The 19,983-nt window shown below is 49.3% G+C and overlaps 1 protein-coding gene across 1 annotated transcript in view; it reads right to left on the bottom strand.

Moving 5' to 3' along the window:
* The window catches only part of ZNRF3 (zinc and ring finger 3), a 150,082-nt gene that overhangs the window by 9,292 nt on the left and 120,807 nt on the right, over positions 1 to 19,983 (bottom strand). Inside the window, exons 3-6 of the mRNA XM_047762782.1 lie at positions 3,596 to 3,670; positions 3,074 to 3,205; positions 1,684 to 1,794; positions 650 to 817 (exon numbers count right to left, since the gene is read on the bottom strand). Coding sequence (XP_047618738.1) covers positions 650 to 817; positions 1,684 to 1,794; positions 3,074 to 3,205; positions 3,596 to 3,670 — 486 coding nt within the window. The remainder of the gene's footprint in view (positions 1 to 649; positions 818 to 1,683; positions 1,795 to 3,073; positions 3,206 to 3,595; positions 3,671 to 19,983) is intronic.

The raw sequence follows: 19,983 nt of genomic DNA, 5'->3' as shown, positions 1-19,983 counted from the left end.
ACTTGCAACTTTTATGAAAGTCTGACACTTTCAGAAAAAAAGCTAAAAGGAAAAAAGGGCCATCCACATCCCTTGTCTAAGTAAAAATGTAAACGTTTCATACAGAAGAGGTTTAGTATCAAGTCAGGTCCCAGACTTTTCAGAAGAGCAATTTTTTTTTTTTTTTCCTTTTAGGGCCACACCCACGTCACATGGAGCTTCCCAAGCTAGGGGTCGAATAGGAGCTGTAGCTGCCGGCCTACGCTACAACCACAGCAATGCCAGATCTGAGCCGAATCTGTGACCTATACCACAGCCACGGCAACACCGGGTCCTTAACCCACTGAGCGAGGCCAGGGATTGAATCTGTATCCTCAAGACACTATGTTGGGTTTGTAACCCGCTGAGCCACAATGGGAATTCCAGAAGAGCGATCCTAAAATTAAGTCAACACACATGAATGTTCTTAAAACTAAACGTTTTCTGATCGACTTCTGAAATGGCCTATGTTCAGCTGGTTCCCTCCAGGGGGAAGAGCAGTTAGAAGGTCTTAGGACATCCCCTGAGAACCAGGCATGGGAAGAGCATGCAGGGCACCTTCCCAGTCCAGGGCACCTTTGTGGGCCCATCCTCCTTGTCCCTTCCCAGAATGGCTCGCCTCTGCTGTTACCTCTCCGTCGATGTACTTCTCCAGGCAGATGGCACAGTCAGACGTGGAGCTGCTGCTGAGTGTGTCCAGGGCCCCGCAGCTGCCCTCCCGGCGCCCCTTGCTCTTGGAGTTGAACTTCCTGGTTTCCATCTTCTCCAAAGCCTGCACAGCCAGCCTGTTCATGGAATTCTGTGAGGCAGAATGTGTGGTTCATGTCAGGGTCTGGAACGTGTTAGGAGTGCTAGTCCCCACCTGGGGCCACGTCACTCACGTACCAGGACAGGCCAGGACAACTTCTGAGAAATCACTAAAACTTCAGAACACCAGAGCTCCAGAGAACAGCTTTTCTAGACTCCTGAGTGTCCGCGACCTTAACCTAGGCTTTTCCCAAGCATGTCTACTTCAATTATTGGGCCAAGTCTGTGCTGTGCTAAGGGTTCCGCCCTCCACTGAAGAAAGTTTGAGGGCAAATGCAGCAGTGCCTGGGGGGTGCTCAACAAGACCCACAGCTGCTCTGCTGGTGAGAGAGCCCAGCGCCGAGGTCTGCTGTTTCTCAGGAGACATCACGCTACACACACCTGAGAGCCTTGCTACCACTTACCCTCCCTGGGCCCTCCACCCCCAAATCCTTCCTCCTGAAAGGCATGCAGTTTCGTGCCAGCCAGGGCACCAGGGCAGTTCCTGTAACTGAGATTTGCTGGCAGAGCTCAGGAGACATGGATGCAGATGTGGCAGGTCTGGGGTGCGGCTCGAGATTCTGCATTTCTACCCAGCTCCCCAGTGATGCGGATGCTGCTGGTCCCCAGATCATATTTGAGGGGCAAGGCTCTGGGGCTCCACATTAACATTTCAACATCTCTTTGAGTAAACCTCTGGCTGGAAATAGCCCCAGTGCTGGCCCTTGGAGGACGGGCCCTTTCGGAACTGAGATGATAGTGCTACAAGATTTGCTCTGGTTTTCGTCCATCTCTGTTGGTTCTAGGCCACTGAGAACAGGCTGCCAGGCTCAGGATCCAGCCCTGGTTTGCCCCAGTAAAAGGGCAGCAGGGCGTTACCTGACTGCGTCGCTGCTTCAGCTTGATTTTGACGAGGAGGATGAGGCAGACCAAGGAAACCACGACGAAGAAAGCCAGGAAAATTCCCATATCAAAGTATTCAGTGGGTTGCTGGAACAGAACACAGACACTGTGAGTCACAGCTGTCTTCAGCCTGGGGATCAGCGCACAGGCTGGGTCGGACCTAGCAGAACAAGGAGGGGCCCCTGGGGTGCATCTTCCCTTCTTGTGCAGGACACACCTCACATTGTGGCCCAGGCAGTGCCTGTGGTGTGGCCCGGGGGAGGCCTGCACCACTGGTCTCAGCCAGGCCTCATAAGAGCCAAGGGGACTCTGTTCATAAAGCCTCGCTCCCTGTGGAATGAGCATAAAGTTCGCTGTAACCGGTAGGAGAGGCCCTTCCAGATAAACACAAATATCACATTTATGGGACAAAGGAGTGAGTGTCATGTTTTGAGGGAACAGTGATTACTAACCATATAATTAATGGTTTACAACAACTCAGAAAATTGCATGCTGCTTCCACAAATATCAGCTTCCACTGCAATGAGTCATATTTACCAAAGTGCGCTTTTTTCCTTTAAAAAGCAGCCAGCAAGTCAGTTCTGCAAACTCCCTCTAGTTTCAGCTCTTACCTTTTCCTCATGGCACACTGCCTCCTAAAACCTTAAAGCCATCTCAACTAGGACATGCGTTTAGCCAACAGGAATGGAGTTTTACTAATCCAATGTGATGGGGATCCGGGTATTTTCTGTGTGCAAAAGAATCGGCCTTTACGTGACTATTCCAGTATTTGTGAGGAGGAAATAAACCATGTGTGGGGCACCTGTCCCAGGTGCCAGCAGTGTTCCTTTAACACACTTGTCAGAAGCCTAAAAAGTGAAGCTGTTCATTAACCACCTGGAAGTTGTGAGCGCCACTCCCAGTTGCAAGTGTACTTTTCCAGAATCAAATACAAACGAGGGGCTTGCAATAGTGCATTTACCCACAGGAAGAAGGAAGTACAGGCCTTTTTCTCAGTCTAGGTTCAATGGGAGGAGGGAGATACAGGAGGCTGAGTGCTGGGTATCCCTTCCCTCAGTCCCCCTCAGTGAGCCTTTCTGAGGGAGATGGGACAGAACAGAAAAGAGGACAAGAGGTTACCAAGAGAGGACGCTGGGTGGAAGAGACATCTGGTCACAAACCATCTGCCCTTGGGTGGACTTCTAGGAGAACTGGGTGAAATTTCTCCCCGGCCCCTGGCCTTATATCTGATCTAAACCCACAGGAAGCTAGGAGGCACCAGCATTTTAGCCAGAAGGAAGGCAGGAGCAAAAGGCCAAGCCCGAAGGGAATGAAGGTAAGGGCGGCAGCAGAGAAGGGGCCTGTGGCCCGCCGGGCCGAGGCTCACTCGAGGAGGGCGGTGCTGAATCCGAGCTCGAGCCACTTTCTGCTTGTTGACAATGTTCATCAGCTTGATGGCATCCGCGCCCTTTACGTACACCACCGGCCTCTTGAGCGGGTCTTCTGAGCCCTGATTGAGCTAAGGAAGAAGAGGGTCCTGGTTAGAAGACGCTATTACTTTAAGAAGCAAGAGAAAGGGAGGCTGGAGGAAAAGAATATTAAATGCCCTTTTGGAAATCCTCAAATGCTCAAAACACGACAGCCTCGGGGCTGAGGATGATGCTTGTTTTAGGATGGATCAGGACCTGAAGGGTCTTTGAAAAAGCCTCCCAACCCCTGACTTCCTGGCTTGGGACCCCTCTCGATACACTTGCCATGGAGTATGATGTGCAAACATGGATAACGAATGAGGGCAGACAGGTACAAAGGCCCTGAGGATGATGGTGACAGGTGTGTGAGAAGCCACACCAAGTAAAGGAAGTGCTTCTCTCAGGGACACTACAGCGTGGGCCTGGCCCCAGGAGTTTACCTGATCAATAGCCTCTGGGTTTTCAGACACATCGAAGATGACCGCCGTGGCTCCCCGCTGCACCGCTCGCTTGGCCTGGCAGAGGGAAAAAGAGCAGATCGGTCCTCTGACCTTTCTGAAGCTGGCCTTGGAAATCAGACCTGTATCTGAATGCAGAAGCTGACAGTCGCCAACTTATGTGACTGGGCAAGCTACTAACTTTCCTAAGCTTCGACTTGAAAAAAAAAAGGGTGTTTGTGTGTGGGGGAATAGCACCTACCTTACACAGTTATCCTGAGAACCAAATGGGTTAAAGTGGTGAAAATAAATAAATGTGCACTCAATTAACATTTGCCTCTCTACCCAGCCTAAATGTGAAGGGCAAACTACAAATCAACCACCTGCCCTGTTAGCATAAAGGTATTGGTTTCAGTATTTTCCGCTGTGAACACAGGGCCGTCGGAAACTAAAGCAAATGCCTTTGGCCCTTCTCCTGTGGCCCTGCTTCCTCCCCATGTCATCCAGGGCTACAGTTAGAAGAGCACACTGGGTATTTCCAAGGGGATCTCAAAATGGTCAATTTTAATAACTGACATAAGCCGAAGACCATTGGAGATGCTGTCAGGGGGAAAAGCTATGAGAAGTAATTGTAAATGGGGATTTGGAGCAGTTGGCTGCCAAACCTGGCTGCACATCAAAAACCACTTGGGAAGTTTGTAAAGCAGATTTCCTGGCTCAAACCACAGAGACTGATTCAGCAGGGCTGGAGTAAGGCCCAGGAAACTGAGTTCTGAAAGTTTTCTGAGGTCTTCTGATGATTCAACTACTTGGAGAACTTCTTCTTCTTTTTTTTTGTCCTTTGTCTTTTTTAGGGCTGCATCCTAGCATATGGAGGTTCCCAGGCTAAGGGTCGAACTGGAGCTACAGCTGCTGGCCTACACCACAGCCATAGCAACTCAGAATCTAAGCCGCATCTGCAAGCTACACCACAGCTCATGGCAACGCTGGATCCTTAATACTTGAGAAACTTCTGATCAGAGATGAGATTAAAATATTTTAAGAACAAATGAAAAGTGGTGGGATTCTTTTTTGGAGGGAAGGGATTCCTTTCCATCCTGAGTGAACCTTCTAATTTCATGTCCAGCTGAGTGGACAACAGGGTAGAAGCTGAGGAAGAATAAGACATAAGAGAGCCCTTGCTTTTAGGAACCTGAATCTTGTTAGGAAAGCAAGACATCTCTAAAATGGGGGAAAATCAAAACAAAAAATCAAATTTCTTATAAAACGGGCAAATGTTAGCTGGTACTCAGAGATCAAGAAAGTTTCCATGGGCCAGAGAGCTTGAGAAAAAATAGAGTCTGAATTCCTTCCACAGAAAGAATCACTCCAGGTGTTCCCCTCGTGGTGCAGTGGAAACGAATCTGACTAGGAACCATGAGGTTGCAGGTTCAATCCCTGGCCTCACTCAGTGGGTTAAGTAAGCTGTGGTGTAGGTCGCAGATGTGGCTCGAATCTGGCATTGCTGTGGCTCTGGCGTAGGCCAGCAGCTGTAGCTCCGATTAGACCCCTAGCCTGGGAACCTCCATATGCCGCAGGTTCAGCCCTAAAAATACCAAAAAAAAAAAAAAAAATCACTCCACTTGGATGAAAGCAACTGAGCCTTAGGCCAGAATGTGGCCAGTTCAATGGCGCCCTCAGCCCACTAGAGGGCAGTCTTATCCCACAGCTTTTATGAGACAACACCCTGTTCTTTGTCCTAAGCAAGCAGCAAATCCTTGGGGATATAGCAAAGTTCTCTGCAACTTAGCCAGCTCAGGCTTCTGAATGCTGTGCTGCAGAAGCTGTTCTTGTTCTGCTGGGGACTCCTTCTCGATGAGATTTAGTGTCTTTAGTGGCTCTGCCGCTTGACCATCCCACCCGTTCCATTGCCAGCACACTGCATCAGGAGGGACTCCTGGGAGCGAGTCACCAAATCTCTTTGGGCCTCAGCCTGTCTCCACACCTTTAAAAGGAGGAAGAAGCATGTGTCATGATGACTAGGGTGCCTTCTAGTTCCCAATCCTGGCCACTCAAGAAGGCAAGGGACTGTCCAGAGAGATGCAGAAAGAGCTGCAATGGCTGTCACCTCCTTCAGCAAGAGAGGACAGGATGGATGGCCCAGTGAGAAAGTTCGAGGCCAGGTGGGGTCATTTTCCTCCACAAAGCTCACTGACCTCTGTGCGCCCTTCCCTGCCCCCACTCACTCGGGTGTTTCCCATCCTTCAGCACTGCTGCTGCTTCCATCAGGCCAGGGCAGGTCTGCTCCAGCCAGCAGGTGACCAGCAGCCCCTCAGCGGAATGTGGAATAAATGTTGTCACGGCCCTTTATTTACCTTTCCAGGGCTGCAAGACCTGAGACTAGACCATGCCCACAGCCACCCAGACAAGTAACAAAAGTGAAAAACATCTGCATACTCACTGCTTATGAAGTACACAATTTCAAGCCCTAGAGACAGGATCTTATGTGGTCGGCACTGACTACAATGTAAGACTCCCACAGTTATTCAGTAAACGTTTATTCTAAATGAAAGCAAGCCTGGGCTGGGACCGCACTTTGGGTTCCCGCTTTCGAACACGGATGTGTTTTTCCCCTAAGGAAGTGCTTCTATCAATATGCTTCAACATTGAATTTCTGGAGGCAAGGGGACATTCTGACCACAGTCCCATTACCACTTTGTGGGTGAGAAAACCTAAGCCTACAGTCTACTTGGGTTTCAATTAAATTCAGGAATTCCCATCAGGAATGGACCTGGTGCTCCCTCCAGTGTGTACACATGCCCAGACTTGGGGCTTGGTCCCCCCCCCCCATACCTACTCCACAGAGCCCTGGGGAACAGACTCCATCTCCCTCCCTGTTGTTTTTCTGTTTTTTTTTTTTTTTTTTTTTTTTGTGTCAAGCATTGGATATGGCATCCCCAGTGCCCAATCTTTAGGGTAGGAAGACTTCGACAGAGTACAAATTTAGTGGGAAACAACCCAAAAGATGTTCAAAAATCTTTGTCCCAAATGCCTGACCAGAGGATAACCAAGGAAGCTGGACTGTTAGTGCTGATAGGAAGACTTTAAGCAGACTGAGTGTGTGTGTGGCCTCTACTGAATATAATCTCACATTCTGGTTTTTCTGTACTTATCATAAGCTTCCAAGGAGCTTCCATTTGTTAATCTGTTTAAGGCTGCGATATATCCCTTCACATACTCTATGCACTCATATCTTTTTGATATTTGGGCTACTGCATTTTTTTTATTCTTATAATTAATGCCATGTTGAATGAATCTTGGCTTACATTTCCAATTTTCTTAGGATGGAGGCCCAAAGCCAAAGGATATGGAGATTACTAAGAATCTTAATTCAGGTGGGGGGGATGCGCTGGGGGTTTGGGATGGAAATGCTGTAAAGTGGGTTATGATGGGTGCTGTACAACTATAAATGTAATAAAAATTCATTCAGTAATTAAAAAAAAAAGAATCTTAATACAATCCACCTAGGACATAGGATTTTGATGCTCCTCCTTATAATCCCATTCAACTGAATTTATTTGCAGTAATGACAAGATAGGATAACATAGACAATAAAAGACAAATTAGTCAACAAATTTAACTTCTGGATAAAGGGGCCACGGTGAACTGGCTAGGAGGCAGCAGTCTGAGAGTCACCCTCTGCCGTATACTTCATGTGCACAAAGATTTCCAGAGTGAACTAGAATGAGCTGATCTTACAAGCCTACTGATTCTTCAAGGTCAAGTTCACGTGCAAAGCCTCTCCTAAGACAGATAAGCCCTTCTCTTTAGTCAAAAGGAGCTCTTAGCTCTCTCTCTACACCTATAAAGATTTCTCCTCTGCTGATTACTACTTTGTATGGTGTATTTTCCCTGAAAGTGTGGCCATCTTTAGTATTTTATTTTATTTTGCTTTTTAGGGCCATACCTGCGGCATATGGAGGTTCCCAGGTTAGGGGTCGAATTATGAGCTAGCCTGGGAACCTCTATGAGCTACAGCTACCAGCCTTTGCCACGGCCATAGCAACTCAGGATCCGAGATGCGTCTGCAACCTACACCAAAGCTCACAGCAACGACAGATCCTTAACCCATTGAGCAAGGCCAGGGACCAAACCTGCGTCCTCATGGATCCTAGTCAGATTCCTATCTGCTGAGCCACGATGGGAACTCCCTATAACAGCTACTTATTGAATGGATGCTTATACCCCAGTCCTTACAATTTCTTTCCATATTTGAGAAAGTTAGGAAATAAAGACAGTACCTCTTTCAAAAGCTCTGCTTGCATTGTCAGTCAATTCTTTCTGTTATAATATGGTGCTTAAGACTCTCCCTCTGACAGGCATTTAGGGGATTTCTTCACTTTATTATGAACTGTACAGATATTATGAACTGTATGGTATTATGATTTATGAACTCTATGGATACTCTTGTACTCACATTCTGGTAACATCTATTCTTTATATGGCTACAAGTGGTCCCACTGAGTCAGATGGCACCAACCTCTCACAGTAAGTGCCTTGGCTAGGTGCTCGGCTAACCTGTCCCAGAAGACACTGGAGCCAGGAGGCACCTCTTACTGACAGGTGTCTGTGCCCCATAAAGCCTCACGGGGCACGGCCCACACTCAACAAATTAACATAGTAGGCGGCAGCAGAGTTTAATTCTATTAGTAGGGCCATTTATTAATTTATTTACCCAACAGTAGTAATTAGCAAGTTAGTATGTACACTAGGCCTGGAGGATACATGCGGTGAGTAGAATGGTGGCCAGCCACTGTCCTCAGTGTACATTCTGCTGGCAACGTGGGCACAAGTCTCTCTGAGAAGGCTAGGGGAGTCCTTAAGGAATGATCTGAGCACCTTGTTCTGAGGGCCAATGGTGAGAAATTGCCAACATGGTATTACTTCCCCCATGTCTCTGGAGTCAGGTATCAGGGGGTGAGAGATTTGCTTGGTCAGTGTCTTTTGAGAAATGCTGCCTGTGCTCTTATCTACCCAGCATCCCCAGGTTTTCTGAACACAGGACCCTCTTTGCAGCAACTTCTGTCAGCACCTTCCCTTCCACGGGAGACATCTGGGACCCGGGGCTCCATGGCCCACGGTGTGCTCAGGAGAGAGGAGTCTCAGGTACAAGGGATGTGCCAGAGAACTGTGTTTTGATCTGGAAAAGAGTTACAAAGGAGCACACACTGCAGTTTAAACGAGATGGTGACTGGTATGAAAACACTGGGTTCCAGTTGACCCTTGAACACTGTAGGGGTTAGGGTGCTGACTCTCTGCACAGCGGAAAGCAAATCCACATAAACTCAGAGTCGGCCTCTGCATACTTCATTCCTCCATATCCACAGATTCAACCAGCTGGTGTGGGCAGCACTGCAGTGTTTGTTATTGAAAAAAACCCGGGTAGAGGTGGACCTGCGCCATTCAAACCTGGGTTGGTCAAGGCTCACTTGTATACAATTCAATCTGGAAACGACTTAAGAGGGCCAACTGTGTGCCAGAAACTTCTAGAAGTGTAGGTCTCCACACACGTGCTGCTGTCCTGGGGGAGGAGATATTGTGGAGCAAGGAGCAAGGTGGAGGTGCTGAGGTCTCTTCCTTTCTTACTCACAGAGAGTGCTCCCGTGCAGCCCTCCTCTGACGCAATGATAGCAGTGTGACCCAAAGTGACAGACACCATGACTGCAGAGAATCCAAAATGGCACCAGAGTCCCGGGGCTTCATTCCCATGACTTGGCATCAGCATTCTGCTTCAGTTTGGTACCCAGACTCCTTGGGCAGCTATTCCTGGAGCAGAGCTCACCGCCCCGGAGAGCTGTGGGTCATTTCTTGCTCAGGCCGACATAGGTGTACGGACTACCCTTCATCCAGTTCTTACCTTCCTACTCCCACTGGTGCCCCCCACGGGCCAAGCCGAAACACACCCCTTTGTCCTCACCCCTACACTCAACTGCTTACCAAGTTTTGCTGACTCCATCTTCAGTATCCATCCACTGTTTCTCCATCCCCACTGCTGCCACCCTGTATAGGACACCAGACTTCTCAAGTGAATTACAACCCTCTCCCTAGCCCATCCTGTCTGCTCCCAGCACGGTCTCCATTCAGCTTAAGAGGGACTTTTCTAAAGCACAGATCTGACTTGTCCCACCTCTCCCTGGATGACTCTGTACTGCTCTTAGAATAAGATGTGACTTGACTTGCCCGGCTTATCACAAACTCAGCGCTTCAACCCCAGAGCCTGGCCAAGCTGAGCCACCACCAGGGCCCTGACCACCTGCCGAACACGCTACCCTTGAACAGGAGCCTTTACCTCCTCCACTTTCACTGGCTTAGGTGTCATTCCTCCACATTGTCAATGCCTGCAGCCTGACTCTGCTCGTGACATCACACTGTAATTGTTTACTTAAAGTGCCTCCCTCACTAGAGGGCAGCCAAGCCCTCGACTTCTTTCCTGCTGAATTCCCAGAATCCAGCAAAGAGCCTGGCACAGGGTAAATGGCCAAGAACTGTTGTAGTTGATTAACCCCGAAAGCCTCAGCTTTTGCCCTTGGGGTTAGCAGCAAACCCCATGGGCCCTGCCTCTCCGAGCACAGGCTGTACTGCGCTCCAGGCCATCCGATCTCTTGTTCCCATTGTCTCTTAAACTGAGGAAGGTCCACTCTCTACCAGAGCTTCTTGGAACTGAAGATGCTCTGCACTGCACACGTTCAGGGTTTGCACGCACGTCTTCTGCTGGAGTGCTTGCTGATGGGCCTTTTACTGGTTGATTCTAACGCAAGAATTATTATCTTTGGGCCACTTGAGCCCCAGCTACGGAAAGTGGCCCTGCCTTGTTGGGTCCTTTACCTGGCCCCAGCCTCTTGTGAGCACATCTAATATCAGAGCTCTCAGAAAACAAGCCTGTGCGGTGCGGAGTCTGCCCTTTCTACTCTAGGGAGGAACACAAGCCTCCTGGGAACTCTCTGCAAAAGAAAGCCGACCAAGTGACCCCCTTCAGACATATCCACAGGGACAGATGGCGGGAGATAGATTTTTATGGTTTTCCAATTATCACTTAGGGAAACGGCTTTTCTTCAGCCTTAAAGACTGATGGAAAAAGGTGGCCTGCACTGCAACATGGGACAGTGTGTGGACACTGGCTCGCCTACCACCCTCAACCTGTTGTGAAGATCCGGGGAACTGGCCGCAGATTCTAAACTCCAGATTCAAAGGTGGCCTCAGGTAGAGCAACAAAAGACCAAAAGCATGGCTTACGAGGCACATCCACACAAAGTCTGAGCCTCAAGTGCACTGCCACTAGCAATGCAGGGTGACAGCCACAAGCCCTGCTGTTGCTGCCATTGCCTCTCACATGGCAGAGGCAGAGCAGCCCGACCCAGAGACACCCCGCCTGATGCCCAGTCTCTCTTGGCTGGTCCTACCCAGTGCAGACAAGCCGGAGCCCCCTGGGTCCCTTGATGCCCCTCCTTCTGGAGGCCACAAAGTGGATTTTAAACCTGCCCTCCTCACTTTTTCCTTTCCTCCTCCCGGTGTTCTTCATTCAGTAGTGACCACCCAGGCACAGGGCTCTTGAGTATTCTGGTCAGCTGCTGTTCCCTGAAGCATGAGTCACTGCACGACAGGGGACATGCTTGCCAGGCAAGGGGGCTTGCAAGGCCCGTCTCACCAAGTACCCTGTTTTCCTACAGAAACCTTTCATTCCATAGGAAATGAGGTCACACACCAGAGCACAGGGGTAACTGGTGAGAAAATCCCGGTGGTGAGGGGGCAGGCATCAGAAGGGGCAAGGAAAAGACCCTAACATGCACAATTCATCCAGGGAATCACCTGCTGCTCCAGGGGAATTTAGAGAGGAGGGGGCAGAAGGGGGAGGGACGCAGCTTAAAAAATAACCAGGTTTCTTTCACAGTATACACAATAAATATGACTTAACCAACTAAACTTGTAGGGCATTTGGCTTGTTTACTGTCATGACTTGGAACCCCGACTCCATCCCCCTAAAGGAGATGAACACACAAAACGGCCTTAACGGAGGGGAGGTGACAGGGTAGGGAGTTGGGGCGCTGGGTGGGCAGACGGGCTCGCTTGGGGCGGGTTGGGGTGGGGTGGGGGGGGGTGGTTAGGGAGGAGGCGGGTGGCTGGCGGCTGGCGCAGCCCTTGCCCGCTCCGCCCGGTTCCTCGCTCCGGGGCTTGGCTGCAGCCCGGCCTGACCTTCCAGGTTTCCCTGGCTGGAGATCAAAGCGCCGAAGCCACAAACACGGCTCAGAACTCCGAGGCCTGGCGGCCTCCCCCCCAGTGCCCCTCCCCCTCGGCTTCCCCACACCCCCGGCCCTCCCCCTGCCCAGTGGGGCCGGCCTTGGGGGCGGCTCCCATCCGGCCTTCTCTGACCCGGGCCGCCGGCCGCGCCCCTCCCCACCGGGAGAAGGTATTTCTCGCCATAATTAAAGTCATTAAGCCTCCAAAGGCTCCTGTCGGCTGCTGGTTGTGAGCTCCGGAACGGAGATGATGCATTTTAAGTCCTAGTTAAGATTATGCTGATCTATTTAGGAGACATGTAGCAGCGAGAATTCAGCGGTTAAGTTAGTGGTTAAGGCTGCCTAAGTTTAAATAGTGTTATTTATTCTCAAAATATGTAGCAGCCCCACTTAATTTCTTCTAATTAAAGGAACCGGCAGAAGAGGCTGGAGGCCGCAGCGGTGTCACGGCGCCATTGCCCAGGTTGGTGTCCTTCACAATCAAAAAATACTGGGTCTCAAACGGAAATGCATTTCCCTAGATCCTAATCTTAAACATAGACATTTAGACCGGTTCCAAGAAACACAATGATCTTCTTTGTTTTAACACCTGACAAGGAGCACCAAAACCCAGGAAGCAGTCCACACCCTCTGCACCATCGCCACTGCTGGGTCAAGGGGTGTTGGGTGTTATGGAAAAACATTGGCAGTTGGGTTGTTTCGTGAGATGTCTGTGCCTGCAAGAGAAACTTCTGGAAGAACTTGTTAGCTGCTATCGGGCTGAGTTTCCAGAAGTCCCACTTCTGGCCAGATCTTATAAAGTCTACAACTAGAAACTTCAAAAAGGACCACCCCCTTCTCTGCATATGGCAGCTAACACTTGTTTAATATAAACAAGTGTTAATTAGGTGGCGGAATCAGGCTTAACAAGGAACAACAGTGCCTGCAGTCTGAAGATCCTACACCTCCCTTCCACCAGGAGAGTGGAGGACAGGCTCTTGGTGGCCTGCAGTTTGAAGATCCTACACCTCCCTTCCACCAGGAGAGTGGAGGACAGGCTCTTGGTGGCCTGCAGTCTGAAGATCCTACACCTCCCTTCTACCAGGAGAGTGGAGGACAGGCTCTTGGTGAGGGCTGAGCTCTGGGCTGCTGGAGCCAGCAGGCAGCGTGGACTTGGTTCTCAACCTTGGCCCACTGGGGACGCAACTGGGGAGATTTAAAAAAATACGCCTGCCTGGGCCCTGCTCCTGGAGATGCCTATTGCGTCTATGTGGAAAAGAGCCCCCGTGGCAGTGTTTTCCCCAAAGTTTCCCAGTTACTTTTAAAATTCAGGTAGGGCTGAGTACCACTGAGCCTCAAAGTGAACGAAGCCTCTGGGATGCCTGTCAGATGCACATTTCGGGGCCTCTCCTGGTCCACCTGGACTTGTGTAGGTCCAGAAGCTACCGAACCAGCAGCCCAGGCAAAACTTACGATGAGGCAAAGAAACATGTTAGAGAATTCCTGAATCAGGTGGTAAACTGATTGGGGTGAGCGGGAGCAAGGATTATTTTTGATTACATGATTTGCTTATTTTTGTTAAGAAGGGAATCGGGATGAAATTATTTTTGCATGCCCAGAGCAGGCTTGCTCTTTGTCCCAGGTTTGTGGGGCTTGGGATAAGAGCTAACAAACCATTAAATAAAATAGATGCTGTCCTCTATCTTGACATATACACCTTCATAAAGACCTGAGAGGTCAGGTTCCAAATGAGATGTCTCTAACTTCTGTCAGAATGTATCAGTGTGGAGAAAGCTAACCCCTGGTCCATGTGCATTTCAAGGGCGGGGGCGGGGGTGGGGGGAAAGGCTTGTACACATGCCAGTGAACACCCCAGCCTCAAGGTCAAGGTCTACCCTCTCTGGGAAGAGATGTGTGCTTCCAGGGTGGTCTGCAAGGTCCTAGACGCCAGCACAGGGTCACTGGGGAGAATCCTGGGATCCCTGAAATGATTCAGAGGGAGGCTTCCTCTTGGACTCATCACCAAGTGGCCAGAAGCTTTAGAAGCAGGGCCTTAGAGCAACTCCTCCCTTGATTGGTCTTGGAACAATATTTCCCCAAAGCACCAGACTCCAAGCGGGAGAGGTTAGGAAAGTAGCTATGATACAGGTAAGGCAAAGAGAGCTTTCAAAGGGCACTGAATCTGCACAGCAAGCCTGCAGGTGAGGTGGTGCTGATTCGCACTGTACAGCTGGAGGCTCAGAGGTCACAATGTAGTAGAGAGCTGACAAGCTCGAGAAATACTCATGTTATCCTAGGGGTGTCCAGAAATCCAGCACGATGGAGATGTGTGCACATGTATAAATACAAATGGTGAAACCCAAGCAGTCCATTAATAGCTTTATAAGTATTGTATTTCCCAATCCCACAAGGAAATTCCAAATATCTCTTATCCTAACCCATTTGGACTCCCTCCATCTTTAAAACTCCCTTTGCAAATGTCATGCAGCTCATCTAGTCAACATAAGGAGGGGTGGCAGGCTGGAAAGTTCTACTTTTGTACAAGGTTAGCTGCTTTGAATGCTCATGTCTGTTTTGTCAGAAGCTATTTCATTCAGAGGGGTTACATCCATTGCGGTTTAGCCAATGCAAGTTCACAAACAACTTTCATGCAGTAAACATACTTCTTAAGGATCTAGTGGGTTGTTTAAAAATGGTCCCCTGTGTGCCCCACTATATTGATCCCTTGTATCTGTGACTTGTATTAGCAGCATTTAAGAATGATAGTTTTGGAGTTCCCGTTGTGGTGCAGTAGAAACGAATCTGACTAGCATCGATGAGGATGCAGGTTCGATTCCTGGCCTTGCTCAGTGGGTCTGGGGTCCAGTGTTGCTGTGAGCTGGGGTGCAGGTCACAGACATGGCTCAGATCCTGCATGGCTGTGGCTGTGGTGTAGGCTGGCAGCTGCAGCTCTGATTTGACCCCTAGCCTGGGAACTTCCATATGCTGTGGGTGTGGCCCTAAAAAAAGGAAAAAAAAAAAGATAGTTTCATTGTCTCTTAACTTCATACCAAAATCATATTTATAAGAGCAACAGAGCCAAATCTCCCCCACCCTTTTTCTGGGCAGAGCTGCCAGGTCCCCCTCAACCCTGCTATTCTTATTTGGGTGCAGTGTGATGACACCCCCAACCATGGAGGACTTGAGGAAGAGCACAGCCAGTAGGTGATCTGTGAATGGGCAGGCCAACCCACTGCCATGGGGGAAGGGCAGGGGGAGGAGCTGTCACCTCAGGCTGCCTGTACCAGCTCTGACTACTCTGGGATGTGCTGCTCTTTCTCTGCTTCCATTTGCTCACCTGTACAACGGGCATAATGCTAACAGGATGGGTTCTCCGATCAGTTGTTGGAAGCCTAGAAGACATGCCTGGCATGAGATCAGTACTCAAGCATTGTCTGCACCTTAATGCAGCACATGTGCTACGTGGGTCTCCTCTGGGTGCCTGGCCTTTCTTTCCTTGCCCCTCTGCACACAGGGATGCTCTCCTCTCCAGGAAAGAGAGCTGAGGTGCCCTGTCTGAACCCTCCTGCAGGTCCAGCTCCCACACAGAGCGGCGGCACTCAGGACTCGTGGTGCCTCTACCTTCAGAAGGCTTCTGGGAGATGATGTGGCTGCTGCTCAGCATAAATGCACAGGACCTCGTGGTTTAGGGCATGAAATGATGCTTCTGCCACAAAACTGGCAGAAGGTGGTCAGTAGCTGTCGGCCCAGTGGCATGGTGGAAGGTCCTGGGAGCTTTTTAAAAATACAGGTGTAGTGGAGTTCCCGTCGTGGCGCAGTGGTTAACGAATCCGACTAGGAACCATGAGGTTGCGCGTTCGATCCCTGGCCTTGCTCAGTGGGTTAAGGATCTAGCATTGCCGTGAGCTGTGGTGTAGGTTGCAGACGCGGCTCGGATCCCGCATTGCTGTGGCTCTGGCGTAGGCCGGTGGCTACAGCTCCAATTCGACCCCTAGCCTGGGAACCTCCATATGCCGCTAGAGCGGCCCAAGAAATAGCAAAAAGACAAAAAAAAAAAAATACAGATGTAGAGCCCTCCGCGGAGACTGAGGGGCACTGGGTTGGAGGTGGACTTGGCCTCTGCAGGTTGGAAAGCTCCTGGGTGGAGTCCTGGGCACAGCCCAGATAGGGAACCAGAAGACTAAGACCCTGAGGAGGTCAGAAGAGTCTTAACACCAACTCATCCTCCCTGTGTTCCACCCCTCCCGCGACTGCCAGATTCCATTCTCAGTTACACTGTTTGCTTCCTAGAAACCCACTGAGGCTATTCTAACTCTGAGAGTTATGGAAAACTCTCAGAAAAAAGTGCTTCCAGGCAATAAACAACTGAACTTCTTGTGCTATCTCTCTGTGCAAATGATACCCCAAAAAGCAGAAGCCTGGGGCCCTTGTGGTCAAAGGTCTCAGGAGTGGCTGTCCCAGGCATCCTCTGGTCGCCCAGTCCTGGGCAGGCAGCAAATGCCAAGGGGTACACATGCTGGGGGGAGGGGCAGTGGGCACAAGAACACTATCCATCCCATATAGGGCAAGTTTTCGGGGTTCATGGCAGAGGTCTTTCTGGCTCCCTGGGTCCAAGGGCCTCTACCCCCCGACAGGACAGAGCAATAGATTGCAAGTTCCAGAAGAATCTTCTGTGATAATAGGAATGATAAAATTTTTGAAAGGCAAGAATCTCAAGGACGCAATTTTTCAAGTTTAAGTCCTATTTTCTTCACAAAACACACACTTTCTTGAATGAAACCTTCAAATTCTGAGCTGAGTTAACCAAGTCCTAGAACTTGGATGTCAACTGCCCAACTATTGCCCACTTCTCTGCAATAAGTCCTGACAGCCTCTGCCACTAGGAGCAATTCTAGTGACAGGGACTGTGGGTGTGGTGAGGGGGTACTGGCTGCAGCAGCTGAGATCATGGGTTTGGCTAGAAAACATAATGTGAGCTAAACCCAGAAAGGCCTTATTTTAGTGCCTAATTCAAAGAACAAGCCTTATGATCCCATGTCTGCAAACCAACAAGCTGAAGGCCATGTTGAAATTTTTCCCAAGTGCATTCCAGGCCTGGTGCTCAATAAATAGCCATCACAATGGTGGTGATGACGGAAGGGGAAGGAGAAAAACTGAAAAGGCACCAGGCTAGCCTTCCTCAAGCAGAGAAAGATGCCTGGGGCAGACTTGTATTAACAACACTTCTTGCTCCTGGATTCACGGTCCCATCATGCCCTGCTCACCTAGGGGTGAGCCCTTGCCCTTGCAATCACCTGACTTAGGAATGGAGCTGGACCCACAAGGGAAACACATGGATCAAGAGTCCAACTGTGTGGGACCACCCTGAAGGATGCTTCCAACAGGTCTGGAATAGATGCGCTTGGATGGAGTGATGCTATGGGCTGGTGTGGTCAGGAAGGGCTTCATGCAGACCAAGCTGCCCAAAGAAGAAGGGAAGGCAGGCCAGGAGCTGGACACAAGAGGTTCTGAGTGAGGCCCCACCCTGCAAACACATCTAGTCCCAGGAAGGGAAGAGTTGATGCCTGGCTGCATGGTGATTATGCATTACAGTCCACTCCCAAGGCCATCATATAACACTGACTACTGTTTACTGACTCTCCTTTCCCTTGGTAGCAGCCAGCATGCCCACAGGTTAGCAACTGGTCCACAGCATCCAAGCAGCCCTTATGGTTTACTGACACTTTTGGATCATGAACTGAAATTTTCTTTTTCTTTTTTTTTTTGTCATTTTTGCAATTTCTTGGGCCACTCCCGTGGCATATGGAGGTTCCCAGGCTAGGGGTTGAATTGGAGCTATAGCCACCAGCCTACACCACAGCCACAGCAACTCGGGATCCGAGCCGCATCTGCGACCTACACCACAGCTCACGTCAACGGCGGATCCTTAACCCACTGAGTGAGGCCAGGGATCGAGCCTGCAACCTCATGGTTCCTAGTCAGATTCGTTAATCACTGCACCACGACGGGAACTCCTGAAATTTTCTTTAGGAGTTCCCTGACCCCTACCCAAGGCTCAGTTTGCTCAGTAGGTGCTTCCTTCCATGCAAAAGCATAATTACAAGTGACTGTCTCCAGGATTTATGACTTTAACACATATTTCTTGAATGCCTACCACAACGGCCACAATTGAAGGCTGCACAGACCCAGTCCTGAAATTCAGTCCCTTTTATCTAGGAGCTCCAGTAATCACACTAGGGACCCTACATACATAGTAAGAAATACTCCTTGAAAGAAGGAAAAGATCGAGGTGGGGGGAGGAAGAAAGGTGCCTGCTGGCAGGGCCCACGTGTCCCACTTTACATGAGACCTTAACTGGTCCTGCACACGGCACACCTCAGCATAGGCACTGCCTCGGAACTCTCAGCAAATGTTAGAACATCTTTTCGGTATGAACATTCAGAGCCAACGACAGATATATAGGCAATTATTGCTTCAGGAAGGCAGATTAATTTTAAAGTATAGTTTGATAGCCTTTAATAGTGCTGAAAATTGAAAAAGCCAGTTAATGACTTTGAAAGTCATTATAATGAAAGAGACTAAAGAGACTATGAACCACAGAAAGGTGGAGCTGGGCTGGATCACTTCCTTTGGTCAATAATAGGTCGATGACTGTGTCATTAAGAAAAGGACTTCTTGCAAAGGAACAGCTTAATCCCAGGAAAAGGAAAGAGTAAAAAGGTTACATTAAGGGAATCAGGGATAATCTCTATCAATTACCCAGAGCCTTTCCTGTTGGGGAAGTCTCAAAAAGAAGAACAGGAAAAGAGCTGGGTCATGATCCAGGTGCTTATGCTTTGTTTTATGATCTGGGAGTTTGGCAGTCTGGTTTGTGGGTAAGCGGAGAGAGCTAAAACTGCAAGTGCTATATAACCCCCAAATCAAGCAGATAATTACAGAATATGCTGAGGTTGATTCAAGAGGCACTCAACTATCAGGCAGGCATGGAGGACCAGCTGGCATCATTTTGAGGCTAAACGAGTCAAACTGCGTCCCTCCAGGTGGCTGGACTATTGGAAGACTAGTGAATCAAATCCAGAAGGGAGACAGAGCCTGTTATCCCAGGGAGCCAATGCAGCCCAGCCAAAGAGTCACTGAGTCCTCATGCAGAGGGACAAAGGGGGGCCTCTTAGGCAAGAGTGACCTCTGCTATGGTCCATGTGAATCGATTAAGTGCCTCTCGGTCCTGGAATGGGATTAAAGAGTACCTAGTCCCACGTCCTAGGTTTGCAAAGGATGCAGTGACTTCCCGAGGTCAGAGCACGCTGGCAGCAGGGAGGGCGTGCAGCTCAGAGCCGACTGCATCCTGTCAGCCCTGCCCCCACTTCTTTATAGTCCATTATGTTCTGTAATGTCCAAGTTTTACTTTCGGACAAAATAAAAACTTAGGGAGATCCAATGTCAGGTCTCCCAAAATAACTGAGAGATATATTTAACCAGCACCTATTAGTAAGAATATAAATACTCTGCATATTATTTTAACCAATCATTTACTAGAACATTCCTAAACTAAGAAATCTGAAGCCAAGCATTTAAGGAGGTTTTTTTTTTAAACCAACTTGTGAAAGGAAGAAGGTTGATCGTCACGAGCTCACTAGCCCAACAGGTGTATGTTAGCCTCAAAAGGAGATTGGAGTCTTGAAAAGAAGGATCCATTAAAATAATTTCAAATGTACCAATTAAGAAAAATAAATCCTAAACACTGAAGAAGTCCCTCAATTCCCCACACATACTCAGGTTGCTTCTACTGGGATTAGGACATCTGCATAACTCCAAGTGATAAATAAGAACGGATTGAAGCCAGAGCTTTTAGAGGAGCACCCAGCCCCTGCTACTCTGCTGGTCACACCATCATAAAGCCCAGAGCCCCATCCTCCTGAGAGCATGAAGATATGCTACACTGAGATAAGGCAATGAGCAGGGACCAACCAAGACTCAGAAGTACTGGGTTCCCCAAGGCCCACAGCCCTGCTTCGGTTTTGGCCCTGACAGAAAGTGTGCCCAGGATCAGCGTCTGACAGTCAAGAGGAGGTTAGGCTTGGGGGTCATGTTAACAGCTAACAGATGAAGTTATAGATTAACTCATCACTGGCATTAGTT

This window comes from Phacochoerus africanus, chromosome 15 (assembly GCF_016906955.1).
Source record: "Phacochoerus africanus isolate WHEZ1 chromosome 15, ROS_Pafr_v1, whole genome shotgun sequence".
Taxonomy (NCBI): Eukaryota; Metazoa; Chordata; class Mammalia; order Artiodactyla; family Suidae; genus Phacochoerus; species Phacochoerus africanus.
Note: the sequence above shows the minus strand (reverse complement) of the source record. Positions and strands in the feature narration are given on the sequence as shown.